Source organism: Balaenoptera musculus, chromosome 9 (genome assembly GCF_009873245.2).
Source record: "Balaenoptera musculus isolate JJ_BM4_2016_0621 chromosome 9, mBalMus1.pri.v3, whole genome shotgun sequence".
Lineage (NCBI taxonomy): Eukaryota > Metazoa > Chordata > Mammalia > Artiodactyla > Balaenopteridae > Balaenoptera > Balaenoptera musculus.
The window spans coordinates 6,279,865-6,297,510 of NC_045793.1; the positions used below are offsets into that span (position 1 = coordinate 6,279,865).

A 17,646-nucleotide genomic window follows, 5' to 3' on the forward strand; every position below is an offset into this window, starting at 1 on the left:
CTCCCGTTCGCCCGCTCGGGTTCAGGGAGCATGACTGGGGAGCCACCGCTGCAGGTGCCATGAGGGACACTCCCTCCCTCCCCGAGTCCTCTCCGCAGCCCTGCAAAGGCTGGAGCCACTGTGAACACTTCCGAGGGGCCGGGGCTGGTCTAAAAGCTTTGCACGCGTTAACATACTTCATTGTCACACCTACACAATGAGATGGGTGCTTGTTAACCTCATATTAGCAACAAGGAAGCCAAGATACAGAAAGGTTATGGAACTCGCCCAACAAGGAAGCCAAGACACAGAAAGGTTACACCACTACTAAGTGTAAATCTAGGCAGCCTGGTTCCAGAGCCGGATTGTACCCACTACCCTGTACAGACTGTGACAGAGAAGGAATGACACCAGGCTCCATTCTACCACATCGTCCAACCTAAAACAGTCTAGAAGAGTCTAGAAGCAATAACCAAGACGAGTGGGGCTTCAGAGGGACTGAGAGCCACCAAATCTTCACAGTGCTTCTTAGCAAAGGGCCTTCATCTAGGGCCTGTTTAATCAAAAACGTTCTCTGGGCAGGGAAGTGCATCTGCCCCTCCCTGGAAGAGACCACACACAGAGGAGGGGCCGGGAGCTCCCACCAGGAGCAGAGCAGGAGCCCCGAGTGGGGGCCAGCTCTCCCGGCCTCCCAGCCCTGCCGCACACACAGACCCACAGACACACACGGGGAGGCCACGACTGGGCTCGAATCCCACTCTACCAGCTTGGGCTCCAGGTTCACAAGCCAACAAAGCATCAAATTAAAAGGCAAAAGAGAAAATGCTGTGGGCGGGTGCACCAACAGTGGCAAGGAGGGGTGCTGACAAACAAGAAAGAGAAAGAAAATACACACTATAAACAGGCACGAAAACAGCAAAGGCACATACATCCCTCTGGGACCATGTGCTGTGGGCTCACTCACCTCGGTGCCCAGGGCCCCGGGAGGGCCAGAGTGCCGCCAGAGAGACCAGGACCGCGGCTCCCCTCCAGCAAACAGCAATGTATGCCTGATCTATGTTTGCAGATTAAAACTGTCCTACACAGCGGCTTCCCTGGCGGTCCAGTGGTCAAGACGCTGCGCTTCCACTGTAGGGGGTGCGGGTTCGATCCCTGGTGGGGGAACTAAGATCCCACATACCGCACAGCCAAAAAAAAAACAAAAACAAAAACAAAACTATCTTACACTTATTAAGAAAAAGCGTAACAAACCACGAGGAAGATGAATAAAGGATATGAAGGGAATTCAACAAAATACAACAACCAAAAACATTATGTTTCATGTTGACTCTCACTAGTAATCAGATACACACAAGATCAAACAACAACAAAAATCATTTCATCATTTCTCTTCACCTTTCAAGTGGACAGGTTGGGGGCAGGGAACAGGCAGTCTCTGGCCCAGGGAAACGGGAAGGGCCTTCCTGCAGGGCAGTGTGGCGCACAGAAAAGTCCCCAAAAGGTCGTGCGTGCCTGACGGCCCCACTGTTTTCTTCCACTTGGGAATTTGTCCAAAGGAAATAATCAGACAAGTGTGCAAAGATCTAGGTACCAGGAGACTTGGGTCAACTGCACGCGGCCTCTCAGCTCACCACGAGCACCCACTGGGTGCTCACTCTGTGCCAGGCACCGCTGTCAGCACCTGCCGTGCCTCACCCCATCACACTGTCACTACCCCTCCTTCTCAGCTGAGGAAACTCAGGTACAGAGGCGATGACCAGCTCCTGGAGGGCTCCCGGGCAGTGCATGTCATATGCTGCGCACAAGAAGGCAGCCTCAGAACCTCCCACTGAACGGAGTCTGGCCTCCCTGGACCAGAGACCCAAGACTGAGATGGTCCAAATGCTCGAGGGTGGGGTCACAGCGAGCTGTGCAGATGAAACCAGAACTGGGTTCTAGGAGAACAGGCCGGGGGGATTGGGGGCACCTTTATGACTTGCCCGAGTTCTCACAGCCAGTCGGCGGCAGAACAGGAATGAGAACCCAGGTATCCCAACTGCCCCGCAGGGAGCTGCCAGACGGGTGCATTAATGCAGACGCCTTTTTTGAAACTGTGACTCTGGTTCCCTTCTCCCAGTGGAGTATTTCCCACAGAAGTCCCACTTTCGCTGTGAAACGCCAAGAGTATCATCAATCATGCAGCAGTAGATAGTAGCTATATATAGGAGAGAAAGCAGATGGGAAAGACACCCGTCAGACAGACAGACAACAGCAGGTACCTCGGGGAGACGTGGGGGGCACACACATTTCTTCGACTTCCTTTCCACAGTTGAATGTGTTATAACCAGCATGCATTATTTTTGTCATTTAAACATATATTTAGGGGCTTCCCTGGTGGCACAGTGGTTAAGAATCCACCTGCCAATGCAGGGGACACGGGTTCGAGCCCTGGTCCGGGAAGATCCCACATGCCGCGGAGCAACTAAGCCCATGCGCCACAGCTGCTGAGCCTGCGCTCTACAGCCCGTGCGCCACAACTACTGAAGCCCGCGCGCCACAACTACTGAAGTCCGCGCACCTAGAGCCCGTGCTCTGCAACAAGAGAAGCCACGGCAATGAGAAGCCCGCGCACCAGAACGAAGAGTAGCCCCCGCTCGCCGCAACTAGAGAAAGCCCACGTGCAGCAACGAAGACCCAACGTAGCCAAAAATTAATTAATTAATTATTTAAAAAATGAGTTATTTAAAAAAAATAAAATAAACATATACTTAAATTTTTTAAATGTTCAAATATCTTGGAGTGTTTCTTGATCAAGCATCTTTCTCCCACACACAACATCCATGCTGCTCATGGAAGGGAGAGCCCCCCTCCAAGAGCCACCATTCAGTTGGGGATTCAAGACACTCAGAAGAAAACTATGGCAGGAAAGAAGAGCTCTGGGTCACCCTTAAGTGATACTCTAAAAGCTTCCAGAAGTTCAACTCGAGGTCAAAACCTTGCCTGAGAGGCACCCAGAAGGGCTGGCTGGGTGTCCAGCCTGGCCCAGCAAAGCTCAGTCAGCCCATCCGTGTGAGGGGAAGAGCACCAGGCCTGGAGATGAAAAACCAGGCAGAGCCCCTGGCTGTGCCGCTCCTGCGTGGCCTTGGGAAGTGACTCCATCTCAGTCCTAGGAGATCTCATTTGCAAAATGGAGATGATACCTGCATACCGGAGAAGACTGCAAAGGATTGCAGAGGCCTCGAGACCATCTCCAGCAGGCAGCTGAGGAATGTAAACTGGTGGAACACTGCACAGCCCATGGTCCCCATCCTCAAAGCAGGAGATCCCGGTCACCTCCCCTTCCCGCTTCCGTAAGCCTACAGCTCAGCTCCATGCGCCAAAATTAGCTGCCCCTCACCCCTGGCCTGCGCGGTGGAAGTTGGCTAGGCCTCAGGAGGAATGCTCTCCGGTTCAACTAATCTCGAGTTACCTGCATATTAAAAAGAGAATGGGGGCAAGCCAAAGGGTCCTGAGTGGGTGTTCAGGTGATGCTGAGCGGGGACACAGGAGTTCTCAGGGCCCCCGGGTCTGCCTCCCCCAGGCTAGGGCCTCCTTCCCCCTCCACTCCTGAGGTTCTGAGGCCAGAGGCCCTCTGACAGCTGCTAGGGAGGGCTCACAGTCAAATGTACGGCGTGGGCACTAAAAGCTGATTAATCCACCTCTCCTGCCTGCTCTCCCTGCGGCCCCGCTCCCTCTGATCCAGCGGGCACTGCACAGAGAGTAAGTTCTCAAATGCAACCCGCTCTCAAATACGACCTGCCGGTTGGCTCCTGCTTCGACCCTCCCGTGACAGCCCATCTCCTGCAGGCTTAAGCGTCACCTCGTACGGTCTCCTGGAACAAGGTGAGGTGTAAATGAATTAATACAGGATAAAGCATTCAGAACTCCCGAACCGGGGTCCTCCTGCCTGTCCCCCCTGGACTCAGTGCTCCAGGCGCGCAGACCAGCCTGCTGTTCCTTGAACCCCGACCCTTGCCGCCTTTGCCAACCTGTTCCCTCTGCACGGAGCATCTCTCAGACCCTGCGCCTGGCACACACATTCAGTTAAAGAAATAAGTGGTAGAGGAAAGTTAGGGTATGTGCCAGCCACAGGGTGTTTCGGAGCAAGGACCGTCTTATCTATACGGTGCCTTCCACCTGGCAGAGAGCTGGAGCGCAGTGAAGGAGGCCTGAATGGGGGGCGGGGAGGCTGCATCTCGAGGCTGCCCAAGTTCCTGCGGGCTTGGGGTCTTGACAAGGCTTCCCTAGTCTCTCATCTTCGTCCTGCTTTTCTTAAAACCCGGCCTTTATTCCTGCCACTCCCAATTCCCCCTCTGGCACCTCCTACAGGCTGATCCATTCACCTTCAGGGTCCAGAGGGCTGGCTCAGCCCCTTCGCTCCCCTCCCGCTCTCCACTGTGCTAGATGCAACTGGACCACACAGTAGGAGCTAAATAAATGTATCTGGAACAAATGCGGCTTTCCCAGGCCACTGGCACCCACACCGATAGCCTCTTTTTCAGAATTCCTAGAGCTCTTTTGTGCAAAGTCCTAAATAACCAGTCCCCCACCAGGCACTCATCCCCCAAACCAGCTAATTACCAGAATGGGCCGGGGAAGTTACAAACGCAGATCCCTGGGCCCCCATCCCAAACCCACAGAATCAAATCCCTTGGAGGGAGCCTCAGAAATGCGTACTTGAGCAAGTCCCACAGGTGAGGATTACCAGCAGGTTGGGGAATGCCCACCCCAAGGAGCAGGCAGAAGGGAATCAGCTCAGGAGAGGCCTTCTCTGTCTCCGAAACGTACACAATTCTTCTCTCTGCCTCAGAGCGCTGTTGCTGGGATCTAGCCACAGCACACAGACAAAACAGGGGACAAACTCTAGAGCCCTGGGCAGGCCTGCAGGGAAGGATGCAGATGCTGAGGCTGTGCCCTCTGACCGCCCCGCCCACAGCTCCGGGCCCCCTTCTCTCTTTAGCCTAATTTCGAACCAGACAGGAAAACCCGCACCTCTTTTCACCTGAGTCCTTTCAGCGGAGCCCACAGAGGCAGGCAGACCGTGCCTCTGTGAGTGAGGGCGGAACAGGCCAGCTGGGGCGCTGGCCCGTCCAAGGAATTTCACTGCTTAAAAACCCCTGGGGGAAAACCAAGGGCCACGGGAACAAGTCACCCAGTTGACAAAGCCGGGTTCCTGCCACAGCAGTAGCCTCCCGGGGCCACAGTCCGCTTCCAGGCCCTCCATGCGGGCCTCCCCTCGGGCAGACCTCCCCAGGTTCACATCTACTCAGGGACAAGCCTGCCTTTCCAGGCCACCTGCTGGGACCCCAAGGGCTGCTTCTCCCAACACCTCATCCTGGCTTCCGGCTCACTGGCCCAGCATCCCTGTGTTCCACGTGCCCAGACTGTCCCCCATCTGGAGCAAGGCCTGGTTCCTTCGTGTCCTCTTTCTAGGACACAGCCAGGACACCCGAGCAAGCCCCGGGAGCGCCCCTCCCTGCAGGTCCCTCTCTTCTCTGAGTCTCGGTGTCCCCACCAGGGAGGTGAGAGTGGCTCAAAGGCTCCGCACGCAGTGGCCTGTCTATCCCTCCATCCCAGCTACTGGTGACATTCCGCTGCTCCTTAAGAACGAAGGGTGGACAGGTTTGCTCTTTCCTTGGCCTTTGGTGGGAAAAGGAACTCCCTCCCTCCAGATCCTGTCCTGAAACACAGGAAAGCTCAAAGTTCCTCTGCTTCTTCCTGCCCTGGCCACGGGGTGAGAGGGGCTGAGAGAAGCAGAGAGAATACAGGAGGGCAAGGTGCCACCACGCTTCCTCAGTCCCAAACGCATCCTGACCGCATCTCCGCAGTCACCTTCAGGGCTCAAATGCACCCTTCACTAAAGTATTACTGAGTGAGGCTTCTTACACACTAGGAAAATGTCATCCCTTCCCCGTAAGAGGCTCACCCCTAGTAAACACAGGATCAGCCTCCCAGGCGATGAACGTGTTTATATAACAGTCTCGACCCAGGTCCGCTGGGCCCTGGCAGGGGCCTCGGTCAGGCTCAGAGAGCGAGCAGGGAAACGCCCGCCAGAGAAGCTGCTGCCCTCCCTCCACTGAGAAAGAAGGTGCCGACGCTGCTTTGCAGGACAGCGGCAATATGGTTTGGCAGATGGGGAGAGGAAGGATATACGGCAGAAATTGGAGGAGTTTTCTGGGGTTTTTTTTTTTTTTTTTTGATGCCTGCCTACAGCAGAAAAGCTGGGGCGACAGGAGTGGGAAAGCAAGGGTGCGGTGGGTAATAAAGATGGGTTCCAAGAGAGAGGCTGGGAAGAAAAAGGGGAGAAGGAAGAAAGAGGTGGGAGGCCTGGCCAAGAAAGAGCAGGGAAGTAGGGACCAGGAGAGCTGGGAACGGATGTGTGAGGAGCAGCTGGGCCCTGGTGACAATGAAACATTGGGTCCCAGGATCCGCAATGGTGATACCAAGCTTCCAGGCTAAGCAGACAGAATGTGGGGTACTTCCAAACCGCAATGGGGAAGTTGGTCACGGGGGAGGGATCTAAGAGGGGAAATTCCGCCTATCATGTTGAATTCAAGATGGGGGTGAAAACCCAAGTGTGTCCCAGGAACTCCGGCCTTCACATCACGGAAGATGCCGGGCCAGAGACCTCCTGAGCTCGGGGAGGCGGGGGTACTGTTAAGGAAGCGGGAGTCAGATGTGGAATCCAGCCCAGTCCTGCCTCTCCCTGCTCTGGACGCCATTCTTCACCCCTCCTGGGGCTGTCCCACCCCCTCCAAAAGGGGCTGTGAGGGGTGGGGGAGGCATCTTGGTGCTGATCAGGGACTTACTTCCTCCGGGGAAACAGGGAAGCTGCAGGGAATGGCATTTCTCACCCCCCCCCCAACCCCTTCAGATCTAGGAGGAAATATTGGTCATCTCCTCTCTTTGGGGCCCCTGGCTCACACAAATGCCATCTCCTGGTCCCCAGCCACACCGATGATTCAGGCCATTTACTCAGATCCATGCTAATGAGTTTTTTTCTGTCACCTAATTAGTTCACAGTGAACTCAGCCTTGAGAGGAAAGAGATACGATGCGAGAGAGCTGGGAAAAGGACAGAAAGAAGGCAGACGGGAATGCTACAAGAGCAGAACCCCAGCTCTAAATGGGGTCCCCTACCCCCAAAAGACCAACTATGCCTTCCTCAGCCATGGGGACCTCTGAAAGCAGAAACGGGGTGTTCAGGTGAAGGATCCCCCCCCCAAGAGCCTCACACAATGAGAGAAAGATGGGAGTGCGGCCCTAACTGTGAGGCCCAAGTACTGGACAGGGCCCTGCCCACAACTCCAAGTCATCAGCGAAAGGCCTTGCACTCTGCCTGCATTTCCGAACCCACCACCTGCTGGTGGGCGTCCCCCTGCAAATAGAGCCGGAGGAGGAAGCAGATGGCCCAGGACCAGGCCCATCTGCCCCACATGCGTTCAAAGGTCACCACGCCGCTGGGGTGCCTGCCGGTGCTGCCCGTCCCCACCACACCCGGGGTCGTGGTACATCTGCCAGCGGCGTGCACCCACTTCCTCTGCCCCTCAGTAGCCGAGGTCCAGGGCCCGAGAGCCTAGAGAAAGAAGCGCTGGGCAGCTCAGTGGCCGGCGTTCTAGTCCCCGACGCCTGGCGCTGTGTCCCTGGAGGTCGGTCAGCTCCCACCAGCCCCGAGCCCGCTTCTCGAGGGGCTCCCTGGAGAGCAGCGGCGGGTGTCCGGCGCGCGAGGGACCCAGCGAAGGCGCCACTGGCCCGGCCGGGGCTTCCCACGCGGCCCCGGCGCCCAAGCCCCGCGCCAGGCCTGGCCCGCGCCCGCCGGGCCGCGGCAGCGTGGAGGGTGTGCGTCGGAAGAGCGAGCCTCGGCGAGCGCCACCCTCCGGGGCCCGCGGGCGCTGGGCCCGGGAATGCTGCCATCCACTAACGGGAGGCTCCGATCCACCGCTCCACCGCGGGCAGGGCCGGGACAGCGGCTGAGACGCCTCTCCGGCAGCGGCCCCACCTCCCGGCCCGCCGAGGCCCTCCGCCGCGCCCACCCTCCCCGGCCATGCCTGACCAGACCTGGCCCCTGGACCCCGGAACCTCTGCGGCTCCGAGCGCACCCGTCCCCGGAGCGACACCACCCTCACGCCCTGGAGCATTAAGATCAGAAAACCTGTCCCCTGGCACGGGACCTGCCCCCAGCCCCAAAGTGTCCCCGGACGAGAAATGGCGAAGCCCGGCCGCCGGCTATGCAGCGCCAGCGATCAGCAAACCGCGTGGCCCCGACCTCAGGCGCGAGAGGACCCCCAACGGCGAGAGCGTGGCCGGAACGGGCCAGCAAAGCCCCCGGCCGGCGCCGGAGAGGCCACCGCGCCCCAGCTCCCGCAGCCCCCGGCTCAGCTCACCCTCGATGGAAATGACGTGCTCCCGGATCTGGTTCTGCAGCGCCAGGTCCTCGATGCGCTCGATCAGGTCGTAGATGGCGTAGATATTGGGATGCACGGACTCGAAGCGCTGGATCTCGGCCCGGATGGCCGCCGAGTTGGAGAGCGCGAACTGCTGGGGAGGCCCGCCGGCCAGCTGCTGCGAGGGGACGCCGCCGCCCCCGGCCCCCGGCCCTGCGCCGCCGAACTGACCGCCGCCCCCCGCGCCGCCGCCGCCGCCGCCGCCCCCCGGCGCCGCCAGGCTCGGCTGCTGCTGCGGGCTCTGCCCCCCGCCCGCCTGGAAGTTCATGGCTCCGGAGCCGCGGGGCCCGAGGCGGGCCCGGCCGGGTCCCTGGGCGGCGCGGCGGCGGCGGCGGGCGGGCGGGCTCGCGGGGCTGGCGGGGCCGGGACTACGGAGCCGGCGGCGCGGGGCTAGTGCATGGGGCCGGGGGCCGGGGGCCGAGGCCGGGAGGCGCCGCCGCGCACGCTGTGGCCACCGCTGCCGGGCGCTTCCCGGCGCCGCGATCCCGCTGCCTGGGAGCAGCCTCCAGCGGCAACAACAACGGGACCGGGAGCGCGCGGCCCGGGCCCTCCCCCCGCGTCATGCGCACGCACCGCCGCCCCCGCCGGCTCCAGCACACGCAGCCCGAGCCCCCCTCCCCGCCGCCCCCGCCCCCGCCCCTCCTGCGCGCGGGCCCCACCGCCCCCGCCCCTCGCTCGCTCGCTGGCTCTGCAGCCTCCACCCCCGAGCCGCGCGCTCCAGCCCCAGCGGCCGGGCCCCTCCCACCCAGCTTCGGCCCTTCCGCCTCTTCTCCAGCCCCCACCTACACCCGCCGCGAGGGCCACTCGCTTCGAGAGGACAGCTGCCCTGCCCCCCTCCCGGCCCCGGCTGTCGCTTTCGCCTCCTTGCGCTGGTCTGGGTGGGGTGTCCGATCTCTGGGCAGTGCCCGCACAGTGCCCTACGCCCGAGGGTACTGATGAACGCGGCTGATTGGCCGAGGAGGGTTGCCAGGCCAGGCCCAGTTGCGCCTCCCTTACATCGCCCTGCCTTCAGTGCGGCACAGGCTCCCCTGTCCCAGGGCCCTGAGGTCAACCCTAGAGACCACGCCGACCCAGGGTTCTCTCTCAGGCCCTGCCTGGACTCTCCATTGCCGACTGCAGCACATAGGCTGGAAATCTGGATTCCCGGATTCTATTTCCAGTTCTTCCTGAGGAGAGCTTCATCTGCGGGGCCCTTGGAAATGACACTTTAAACAACAACGTCCCCACTCTTATCTTCCAGCCTCTCCTAAAAGCCGCCCACTGCCGGACTGGGAGAGGACCAGTGAACACAGCTGGACCCCACTGAAAGGGGGAAGGAAGAAGAGAAAGGAATCAAATATTATGCCTTATTTCCCACTCACCCCATTCAAGACACTCACCGGAGTCCACATGACTGTCTCAATTTTCTTTGTCCTCTCTGCCTTGTCTATACTGTGTTCCTGTCCACTCATGGGGCCAGGGAGTTCCCTCAACGTCCTAGTTCCTCTGCATCCCCATTGCTAAAGCTGTTTGCAGTTCTGCTAGCCACCCCCCCCCCAACTTTCCTAAACCCCGTAAGAGGTGGCATTTGCAGAGCACTGGTCCCAGCCGATCAGCCTGCCAGGGCTACACCCCGCTGTCCTCTGGCACAGTCATCCTTTTTACATATCCTTCCACTTCCCAGGCCAAGCTGGGTCTTTTCCCAGCAAAAAGTTGCCCGCCATTCAGCTACCTACACAACTCTACCCCAGTACCAACCTAGTCACCATTCCTAAGTTTCTTGTACCTTCCAAAGAAGCTGGTGCGAGCTAATCAACACCGGGGGCCTCCCAAGCTCCTGAGGGATGTGGGTTCTACCTACCTGCTTGACCTTAAGAATGTCTTGCACCCTCTCTGGGCTTCATTTGCAAAATATAGTAGTTGAACAAATCACCTACCCTATGTTCTGTAAGTCTAAGAGCAATATCTAACATATCTTTTAGAAGCTTAATTAGAATTGACAGCAAGAAGTTGTACCAGGTACCTCCCAGTAGAGCTGTTGAGGGTAAAGAGTCCCTCAAAAATGTCGCCCTGGCAGCCAGCACATACCTGTTTTAGCACTGGTGGGCTACTTGTCTCCTGTATTAGTATATGAGCCACGTGAGGGCAGGGATAGAGTCTGATTCACTGTACTCCCAGCATCTCACCCAGTGCCCAGCACATAGTATACATTTTTAAAATATTTCTAGAATAAATGAATAAGTGGGCAGGAAGGAACTGGAAATAAGTTAGTTCTGTATGTTATAAATCTAAACTGACTGTCCCAAGGCAACATTTGGAGTGCTTGCTCCCACAAGTAAGCATTTGCTATCAGAACACTAGGGTGCATTACTTTTAATCAAGACTGGTCTATACAATCTAGGATGTAAGATCTCTGTGCCTCTCTGTGGCTATAGGAGCCCAGAGGAAGGAGGGAAAACCCATGGAAATTAACTGGCCCGGGCCAGGCTGAGGCTCAACGTTCCTTATACAGCAATACTCTAAGGACCTAATTTCTGAGCCCAGATTTGGGTGGAGGAAGTGTTCTAATATCAAGTGAACAAATATCTACTGTGTGACAGATCCCCTACATAGTTTTCACACTTGTTTAATAAAACACCTAATTTTTTCCTTACAATTGTCTTATGAGGTATGTTTTAAGAACGAAGAAATTTAGATTCAAAGAGATTCAATAACGCACACAAGGTCATATAGTTGATAAGCACGGGATAAGGGATCAGCATTTGTGCCAGGTTCCAAAGTCCATGCTTCTTGCACAGTCTTACAGGGGCAAAGTGGAGAAGGGGACCAGGTAAATAAGGCAGCCCAAGCCGCGGTGGCCATTCCTTAAGATGGATATCCTCAGCCAGCCTGGTGGGGCAGCCCATGGATACTGGGCTCTGGGCTGAAGAGTCAATTTGGAGGGTCCAGGATGCCTTCCAGCGTCCACTCTGACGTAAGAGTAGGCCGGGGTAGTGACCACCTGAGCTCCCCAAAGGCTGCATCTCGAAACACCGGTGCTCTGACACGCTCCAGCTGACGTTGGTTTCTGGAGTGATACATGCCCTCGCTGCCCGAGGGGAAGGGGGAGGATGCTGCTGCCGCCCAAACCTCTGCGGGCTAGCACAACCCCCAAACACGCCCCCACCAGCCCCTCAGCGATTTTCGGGCACTGAGACCAGGCAGCCGAGCCCCGCACGTGGGTCCGCAGGGCGGAGGGCGGGGACTGCTCACCGCGCCGGACTACAAGACCCACAATGCTCCGGGCTGCGGCGGCGGCGCAGCGGTAGCGGCAGTGGCAGCGGGGAAGGCGGGAGTGCCTTCAGGTGTCTGCGACCTCGCCACCTCCCGCCCGGAAGTATCCAAGGGTCCGCTATGGAGCCAGGCGGTGAGTCCCTGCGCCTTGACCGTACCCACCCCGCCACCACCTCAGCTGGCCCCCGCTCGCCCCGCCCCGGGATCGCCCTCGCCCTCGCCCTCCCGCCACTCGGGGGTGGGTGTGGGGGGCGGGAAGATGGGAGGGGTGATAGAGGATCAGGGTGGGGAGGGCGAAGTCTCGGATTCCCGGCCGAGATCTGGGGTCCTGCAGCAGGCTGAGTTTGGAGAGGCTTCCAGAGGAGGCGCGGGGTCGGGCCGCCTCGGGGTGGGGTTTGAGGGCACCAGGAGGGGCCGAGTTGGGTCGGGGGTGGCAACTCTCGGAGGTTCCAGTTTGCTAAAGGGCGCAGTTTGACGTTTGGCGTGGGGAAGCCTTGGGAAGCGGTCCCGTGCCGCGGGTCGGGGTTTGGGTAAATGGTAACCGGGCGGTGTGTGTGTATGTGTGTGTGGAGAGACCTTTTTCTTCCCCCTTGGAGAAACTTTAGCGACGAAAGAGTAGATAAGCTTTGGGTGAAGTAGACGAAGGAGTAGATGAACTTTGGGATGACCTAGACTGAAAGAATAGGTAAGCTTTGGGGTGAAGTTTGGTGGAGGTTGAATTTAGGGGAGAGTTGCTTAGAAGGTCAAGGCCCTGACCTCGGAATAGGGTTTGGGTGAATTGGGCAGCTGGTTGAAGACCTGATCTCAGGTTACAAAAAATTAGGACTTGGGATTTGGTGATGGGAAGGGGTACGTGGGGCAAGTTTGGGGTAACTGGGTGTCAGAGCGGTCCGTGTCCCACGGTGGGGCTCGGGTATGCGGGCAGAGGTATGAGGACTGTGGGAGAGTTGTGGTGGGGTGGAGTCAGGAGCCCCCCCGAAGTTCAGAGGGTTCTTGGCGGGTGAGCCAGCCCCTCATGGGTTCTTTGTGCCTCTCCAGCTCGGTAGTGCAGCGGGCAAGGCAGGTGCCATGGCCCTGATCGAAGGGGTGGGTGATGAGGTGACCATCCTTTTCGCGGTGCTTGCCTGCCTTCTGGTGCTGGCTCTCGCCTGGGTCTCGACACATACTGCCGAGGGTGCTGATCCACTGCCCCAGCCATCAGGGACCCCAACACCGACACAGCCCAGCGAAGCCATGGCGGTCACCGACAGCATCAGGGGGGAGGCCCCAGGAGCTGAGACCCCCAGCCTGAGACACAGAGGTCAGGCTGCACAGCCAGAACCTGGCGTGGGGCTCCCAGCAACACCGCCACCTCCAGACTCCCCCCAGGAGCCCCTAGTACTTCGGCTGAAATTCCTCAACGATTCAGAGCAGGTGGCCAGGGCCTGGCCCCATGACACCATTGGCTCCCTGAAAAGGTAAGCCGGGAAGAGAGGACGGGAATAAAGTGCTAAAGAGTGGGGTGGGAATGATCACAGACCTAGAAGGGCCACTGAGGATATCAATATCTGAGACTTATCCCTCCGTTTATAGATGAGGGAACTGAGGCCCCCAAATCACACACCGTATTGTTCCCCTGAAGCAGGAGGGGCCACCTTGGAGGCCCTGACTTGGGTGGTAGGTGGAGGACAGAGGTGAGGGTGGGAGAGTTATTCCGGGCAAGGGGCCAGGATTGCCTCTGAGACCTGCTCTATTACCCAGGTCCCTCTCTCCTCAGGACCCAATTTCCTGGCCGGGAACAGCACGTGCGACTCATCTACCAAGGGCAACTGTTAGGAGACGACACCCAGACCCTGGGCAGCCTTCACCTCCCTCCCAACTGTGTTCTCCACTGCCACGTGTCCACTCGGGTGGGTCCCTCCCAGCCACCGTGCCCGCCGGGGTCAGAGCCAGGCCCCTCCGGGCTGGCAGTAGGCGGCCTGCTGCTGCTGCTGCTGCTGCTGCTCTGGTACTGCCAGATCCAGTACCGGCCCTTCTTTCCCCTGACCGCCACTCTGGGGCTGGCCGGCTTCACCCTGCTCCTCAGCCTCCTGGCCTTTGCCATGTACCGCCCGTAGTGCCTCCACGGGCTCTTGGCAGTGTTGCTGGCCCCTCCGGACCTTGCTCCCCACGACACGGTGGGAGCTGCTGTCTGCCCAGGCCTGCCTCTCCGACCTGCCTCTTCCCACTACCCTGGAGCCCAGCCCTGCGCCGCAGAGCACTCCAGGGGCCAGCGGAGGCCCCTCCTTGTGACCTCCACGGCTCTGGGCCGCCCCCCGGGGCAGCTGGCTCTCAGCACCCACTAACAGTCGGCTCCTCCGGGTCAGACAGCTGCTGTCGCTGCCTTGGCCCTGGGCAGAGCCGGGCCACGCCCCTGGGCCCTTCTTAGTGTTCTGCCTGAGAATCCAGCCACCTCTAGTCCCTGACAGCTCCTTGGGCTGGTTTAGGGACTCAAAGACTGTGAGGGGCTGGAGAAGGGGAGCTGGGAGGGGTGGAGGGGGTTCTCTGGAACATGTGCAGATTAAATAACTGTGAAGTTTTCACCCTTGGTGTGTGTCTGCGTGTGCGGGCCCGGGGGCCGGGGAGCTCTTGCCCACTGGGAGAGAAGGCATGAAGGGCGCCGACCGGGCACTTCGCTCTGCCCAACCTGCCCAGCCCGGCCGCTGACTCCCCAACACCTTTTCATCCCAGCCTCAGCCGCTAGCCCTTTGGCCCCGCCCCGGCCCCGCCCCCGCCCCATCGCCGCGCGCGCAGCTTCCCGGAAGCAGGGGGCGGGGCGCGCGGCGACCTGGCGCGCGGGGACTGACGGGAGCCACGTCTTTGCTGGCCGAGGACTGTGCCGCGGTTGGCGTCTGGGCGGCGATCCGGGGGCTGCTGGGAAGATGGCGGACTCGGTGGCCCCCCGATGAGGAGGCCGCGGGGGGAGCTCGGCCCCCGGGCCCCGAGACCGACTGAGGGAGCGATCTGCGCGGGGCCTGGGGAGCCATGTAGGGGTGGTGCCTGCGGGGCGGGCCGCGGGAGGGCGGCGGGAGTTGGTGTTGGCGACCGTGCCCACGGTCTCCTGGCATCCCCGGGCCGGGTGGGCGTTGGGGGGGGGGCCCTGACACCGCCGACTCCGCGCCCTGGCAAAGCTGCGCCCTCGGGCTCCACGGGCGCCCTCCAAGGTGGGCCCTGCGTTCTCGTTTCACGGGCGAGGAGGCTTGGGCAGAGAGACGAAGCCACTTGTCCAAGGTCACGCAGCTGGTAAGTGGGAGCACCCAGCATGGAAGCCAGGACCGTCCGGCTGCGGAGCCCGCGCTCCACCCTCCGTGCCGCCGCCGCCTCCTGCGGGAGGGGGAGGTGGTCGGGAGGGCGTATCGTCGCGGCGAGCTGGGCTCCAGGCTGGGCGCGACCACTAACCAGATTCGTGACCTCGGGCTTAACGTAACCCCCTCGCCTCTCGGGGCCTTGGTTTCTCCACCTGTGAAATCGAGGTAATGCCAGCCCTGCCTCCCTCCTCATAGGCCTGTAAGGAGGACGAGAGGCGATAATGCATGTGGAATTGCTTTGTAAATATCCCTACGCTGAGCACACTGAAGGATTACGATTGCTGTTTCAAAGGATGGAAGAAGGCAGAGAGGGGCGGGTTGGGAAGAGGAGCAGAGCAGTCAGTCACAAAGAAGGGTGAACACGAGTCAGGGTTGCTCTGACCCCAGGCTCCACCGGATGGGGAGCGAGGTGAGGAGTAGATAGCTGGTCTTTCTCACCATTGGAGAATACCTCACCCCCTTTTCTGGGCCACCCCTCAGGGTCTCCATCACCCAACTCCATGCTTCGAGTCCTGCTCTCTGCCCAGGCCTCCAGTGCTCGGCTGTCTGGCCTGCTGCTGCTCTCACCAGTACAGCCCTACTGTCTGGGGCCCAGCAAATGGGGAGACCGGCCTCCTGGAGGAGCCCCCCATGCAGGCCCTGTGCAGGGGTTGCAGCGGCTTCTGGAACAGGCGAGGAGCCCTGGGGAGCTGCTGCGCTGGCTGGGCCAGAACCCCACCAAGGTGCGCGCCCACCACTACCCTGTGGCACTCCGTCGCCTGGGCCAGCTCTTGGGGTCTCAGCCACGACCCCCTCCTGTGGAGCAGGCCACACTGCAGGACTTGAGTCAGCTCATCATCCGAAACTGCCCCTCCTTTGACATTCACACCATCCACGTGTGTCTGCACCTTGCAGTCTTACTTGGTGAGGACGGTGTCTGGGGGGTGGGTGGGCGTTAACGGAAGAATAGAGAAACAGCAGAGGACCCGAGATCGCTGACAGAACCCACCTCTCGGGCTTGCCAGGAACGGCACATACGCCGCCACACTTGCTGCTGCATCCATGGCAGACATCACGAGTCAAGCAGCAGGTGTTGCAGCTTAGCTAGGGTGCCACCCCAGGTCCCTTCTAATACAGCGCTCTAGGAAGCCCCTGCAATTTGTTACCACTGGCAAGAGATGAGAACTCACTTGCCGCCTTTGTATAAGGCCTTCCCCACAGACTGTTCTGATACCTTAGTTCACGTGGTATCTCACATTTCCCTAGTGTTTCCACGTGCTCTGTAGCAAACCTTCCAGCCCAGAAAACAGATGAGAAGGATTGGAAATTCATTAACTAAACTCCAGGACTGGAGCAGAGCAGAGCAGAGCAACTCCCTGTTGCTAGGACTGCCTCCTCTGACCCTCTCCTTCTCAGGCTTCCCATCAGATGGGCCCCTGGTGTGTGCCCTGGAGCAGGAGCAAAGGTTCCGCCTCCCTCCGAAGCCGCCTCGCCCTCTGCAGCCTGTCCTTCGTGGCGGGCTAAGGTTGGAAGCTGCTCTGAGCTGCCCCCGTGTCCAGCGGCATCCACAGCAGCACCTGATCCGCAGCCTGGCAGGTGCTGGAGGGGGTTAAGGTTCGCGGGGGGAGGGGAGCTGAGGCGGAGGCAGGTGGTGTCTGGTGGAGTCTAGTTGAGGGCTGGCCTGAGGGTCCGGCGTGACGGGCTGTTCTTCGCAGAGGCCAGGCCGGAGGATCTGACGCCCCACGTGATGGTGCTCCTGGCCCAGCACTTGGCCCGCCACCGGTTGCGGGAGCCCCAGCTTCTGGAAGCCATTGCCCACTTCCTGGTGGCGCAGGAAGCCCAGCTCAACAGCAAGGTGGGATTACCTCCCACCTTCCCACGCTCCTCTCCTACTCGTCCCATCCTCAGACACCCTGGCGGGCCTAACCCCCATCCAGCTTGACTGGCTGCTTCTGTCTGCAGCAGACAACCCAGTTAGGCTCTCTGCTCTTTCCCGTGGGGTTCCCCCTTTGCTCACACCCTCACTGGCTTGTCCGGCTCCCCAGCGTGTATGCCTGGTTGTCTGCACTTCTCCACCCTTAGCCCCTGTCTTAGCTTGGTTGATCCCACTCTGCTAAGTCTTCAGGGACGGAACCCACAGCCACGTCTCCTCTGCTTGTTTGAAGACTAATCACGTGGAGCTCAAGCAGTGCTTACGCAGTTGCGCTGCTGGTGTGTATGTAGAGGGACTGTTTTGCCTTTATGGTGATGCTGTAAGCTTGCAGGCCAAGCCTCCCTGAGGTCCAGCTTGGAAAGAGTACTGGAGAGCCATTTCACGCTGGGTGATGGGCTGCTCTTGCCCCACAGGTGGTACAGAAGCTGGTCCTGCCCTTTGGGCGACTGAACTACCTGCCTCTGGAACAGCAGTTTATGCCCTGCCTTGAGAGGATCCTGGCTCGGGAAGCAGGGGTGGCCCCCCTGGCAACTGTCAACATCTTGATGTCACTGTGCCAGCTGCGGTGCCTGCCCTTCCGAGCCCTGCACTTTGTTTTTTCCCCAGGTTTCATCAGCCACATCAGTGGTGCGCAGACTGGAGGGCTGGCTGGGTCCCGGGGAGCCAGTGGGCAGGGGAAGCAGGGTGGGGGTCTGCAACCCCGTCAGCCTTGTCCT

At 59.6% G+C, this 17,646-nt stretch overlaps 3 protein-coding genes across 11 annotated transcripts in view; 2 read left to right on the forward strand and 1 right to left on the reverse strand.

Annotated features, from left to right (window-relative positions):
* Nucleotides 1-8,755, reverse strand: part of AGAP3 (ArfGAP with GTPase domain, ankyrin repeat and PH domain 3) — a 59,699-nt gene extending 50,944 nt beyond the window's left edge. Inside the window, exon 1 of one of the 4 annotated variants that reach the window (XM_036864214.1) lies at nt 8,381-8,755. In XM_036864214.1, the coding sequence (XP_036720109.1) occupies nt 8,381-8,708 (328 nt within the window). In that variant the 5' untranslated portion in view covers nt 8,709-8,755. The remainder of the gene's footprint in view (nt 1-8,380) is intronic. The other 3 variants (XM_036864216.1, XM_036864218.1, XM_036864217.1) reach the window with 3 other exon arrangements.
* Nucleotides 8,756-11,710: 2,955 nt separating this feature from the next.
* TMUB1 (transmembrane and ubiquitin like domain containing 1) lies at nt 11,711-14,253 on the forward strand. Of its 4 annotated transcripts, none has more exons than XM_036864233.1 (4): nt 11,714-11,825; nt 12,265-12,377; nt 12,731-13,149; nt 13,449-14,253. In XM_036864233.1, the coding sequence occupies exons 3-4, from the start codon at nt 12,761-12,763 to the stop codon at nt 13,786-13,788; spliced, it is 729 nt and encodes a 242-aa protein (XP_036720128.1). In that variant the 5' UTR covers nt 11,714-11,825; nt 12,265-12,377; nt 12,731-12,760; the 3' UTR covers nt 13,789-14,253. The 4 variants fall into 4 exon arrangements, with proteins under 4 accessions (XP_036720126.1, XP_036720128.1, XP_036720129.1 ...); XM_036864234.1 differs by having other exon boundaries at nt 12,289-12,377; XM_036864231.1 differs by lacking the exon at nt 12,265-12,377 and having other exon boundaries at nt 11,711-11,825.
* Nucleotides 14,254-14,492: 239 nt separating this feature from the next.
* FASTK (Fas activated serine/threonine kinase) overlaps nt 14,493-17,646 on the forward strand; it is a 4,342-nt gene continuing 1,188 nt past the window's right edge. Inside the window, exons 1-5 of one of the 3 annotated variants that reach the window (XM_036864225.1) lie at nt 14,493-14,697; nt 15,499-15,921; nt 16,414-16,593; nt 16,713-16,852; nt 17,344-17,557. In XM_036864225.1, the coding sequence (XP_036720120.1) occupies nt 14,616-14,697; nt 15,499-15,921; nt 16,414-16,593; nt 16,713-16,852; nt 17,344-17,557 (1,039 nt within the window). In that variant the 5' untranslated portion in view covers nt 14,493-14,615. Of the gene's footprint in view, nt 14,698-14,726; nt 14,954-15,498; nt 15,922-16,413; nt 16,594-16,712; nt 16,853-17,343; nt 17,558-17,646 lie in introns of those variants that run through there. The other 2 variants (XM_036864226.1, XM_036864227.1) reach the window with 2 other exon arrangements.

Bases quoted from the DNA above. Each gene is read 5' to 3' on its own strand.
- TMUB1 (XM_036864231.1), top strand. From the start codon at position 12,761: ATGGCCCTGATCGAAGGGGTGGGTGATGAGGTGACCATCCTTTTCGCG. The intron at 13,150-13,448 runs GTAAGCCGGGAA...CTCTCTCCTCAG, and splicing joins ACCATTGGCTCCCTGAAAAG to GACCCAATTTCCTGGCCGGG.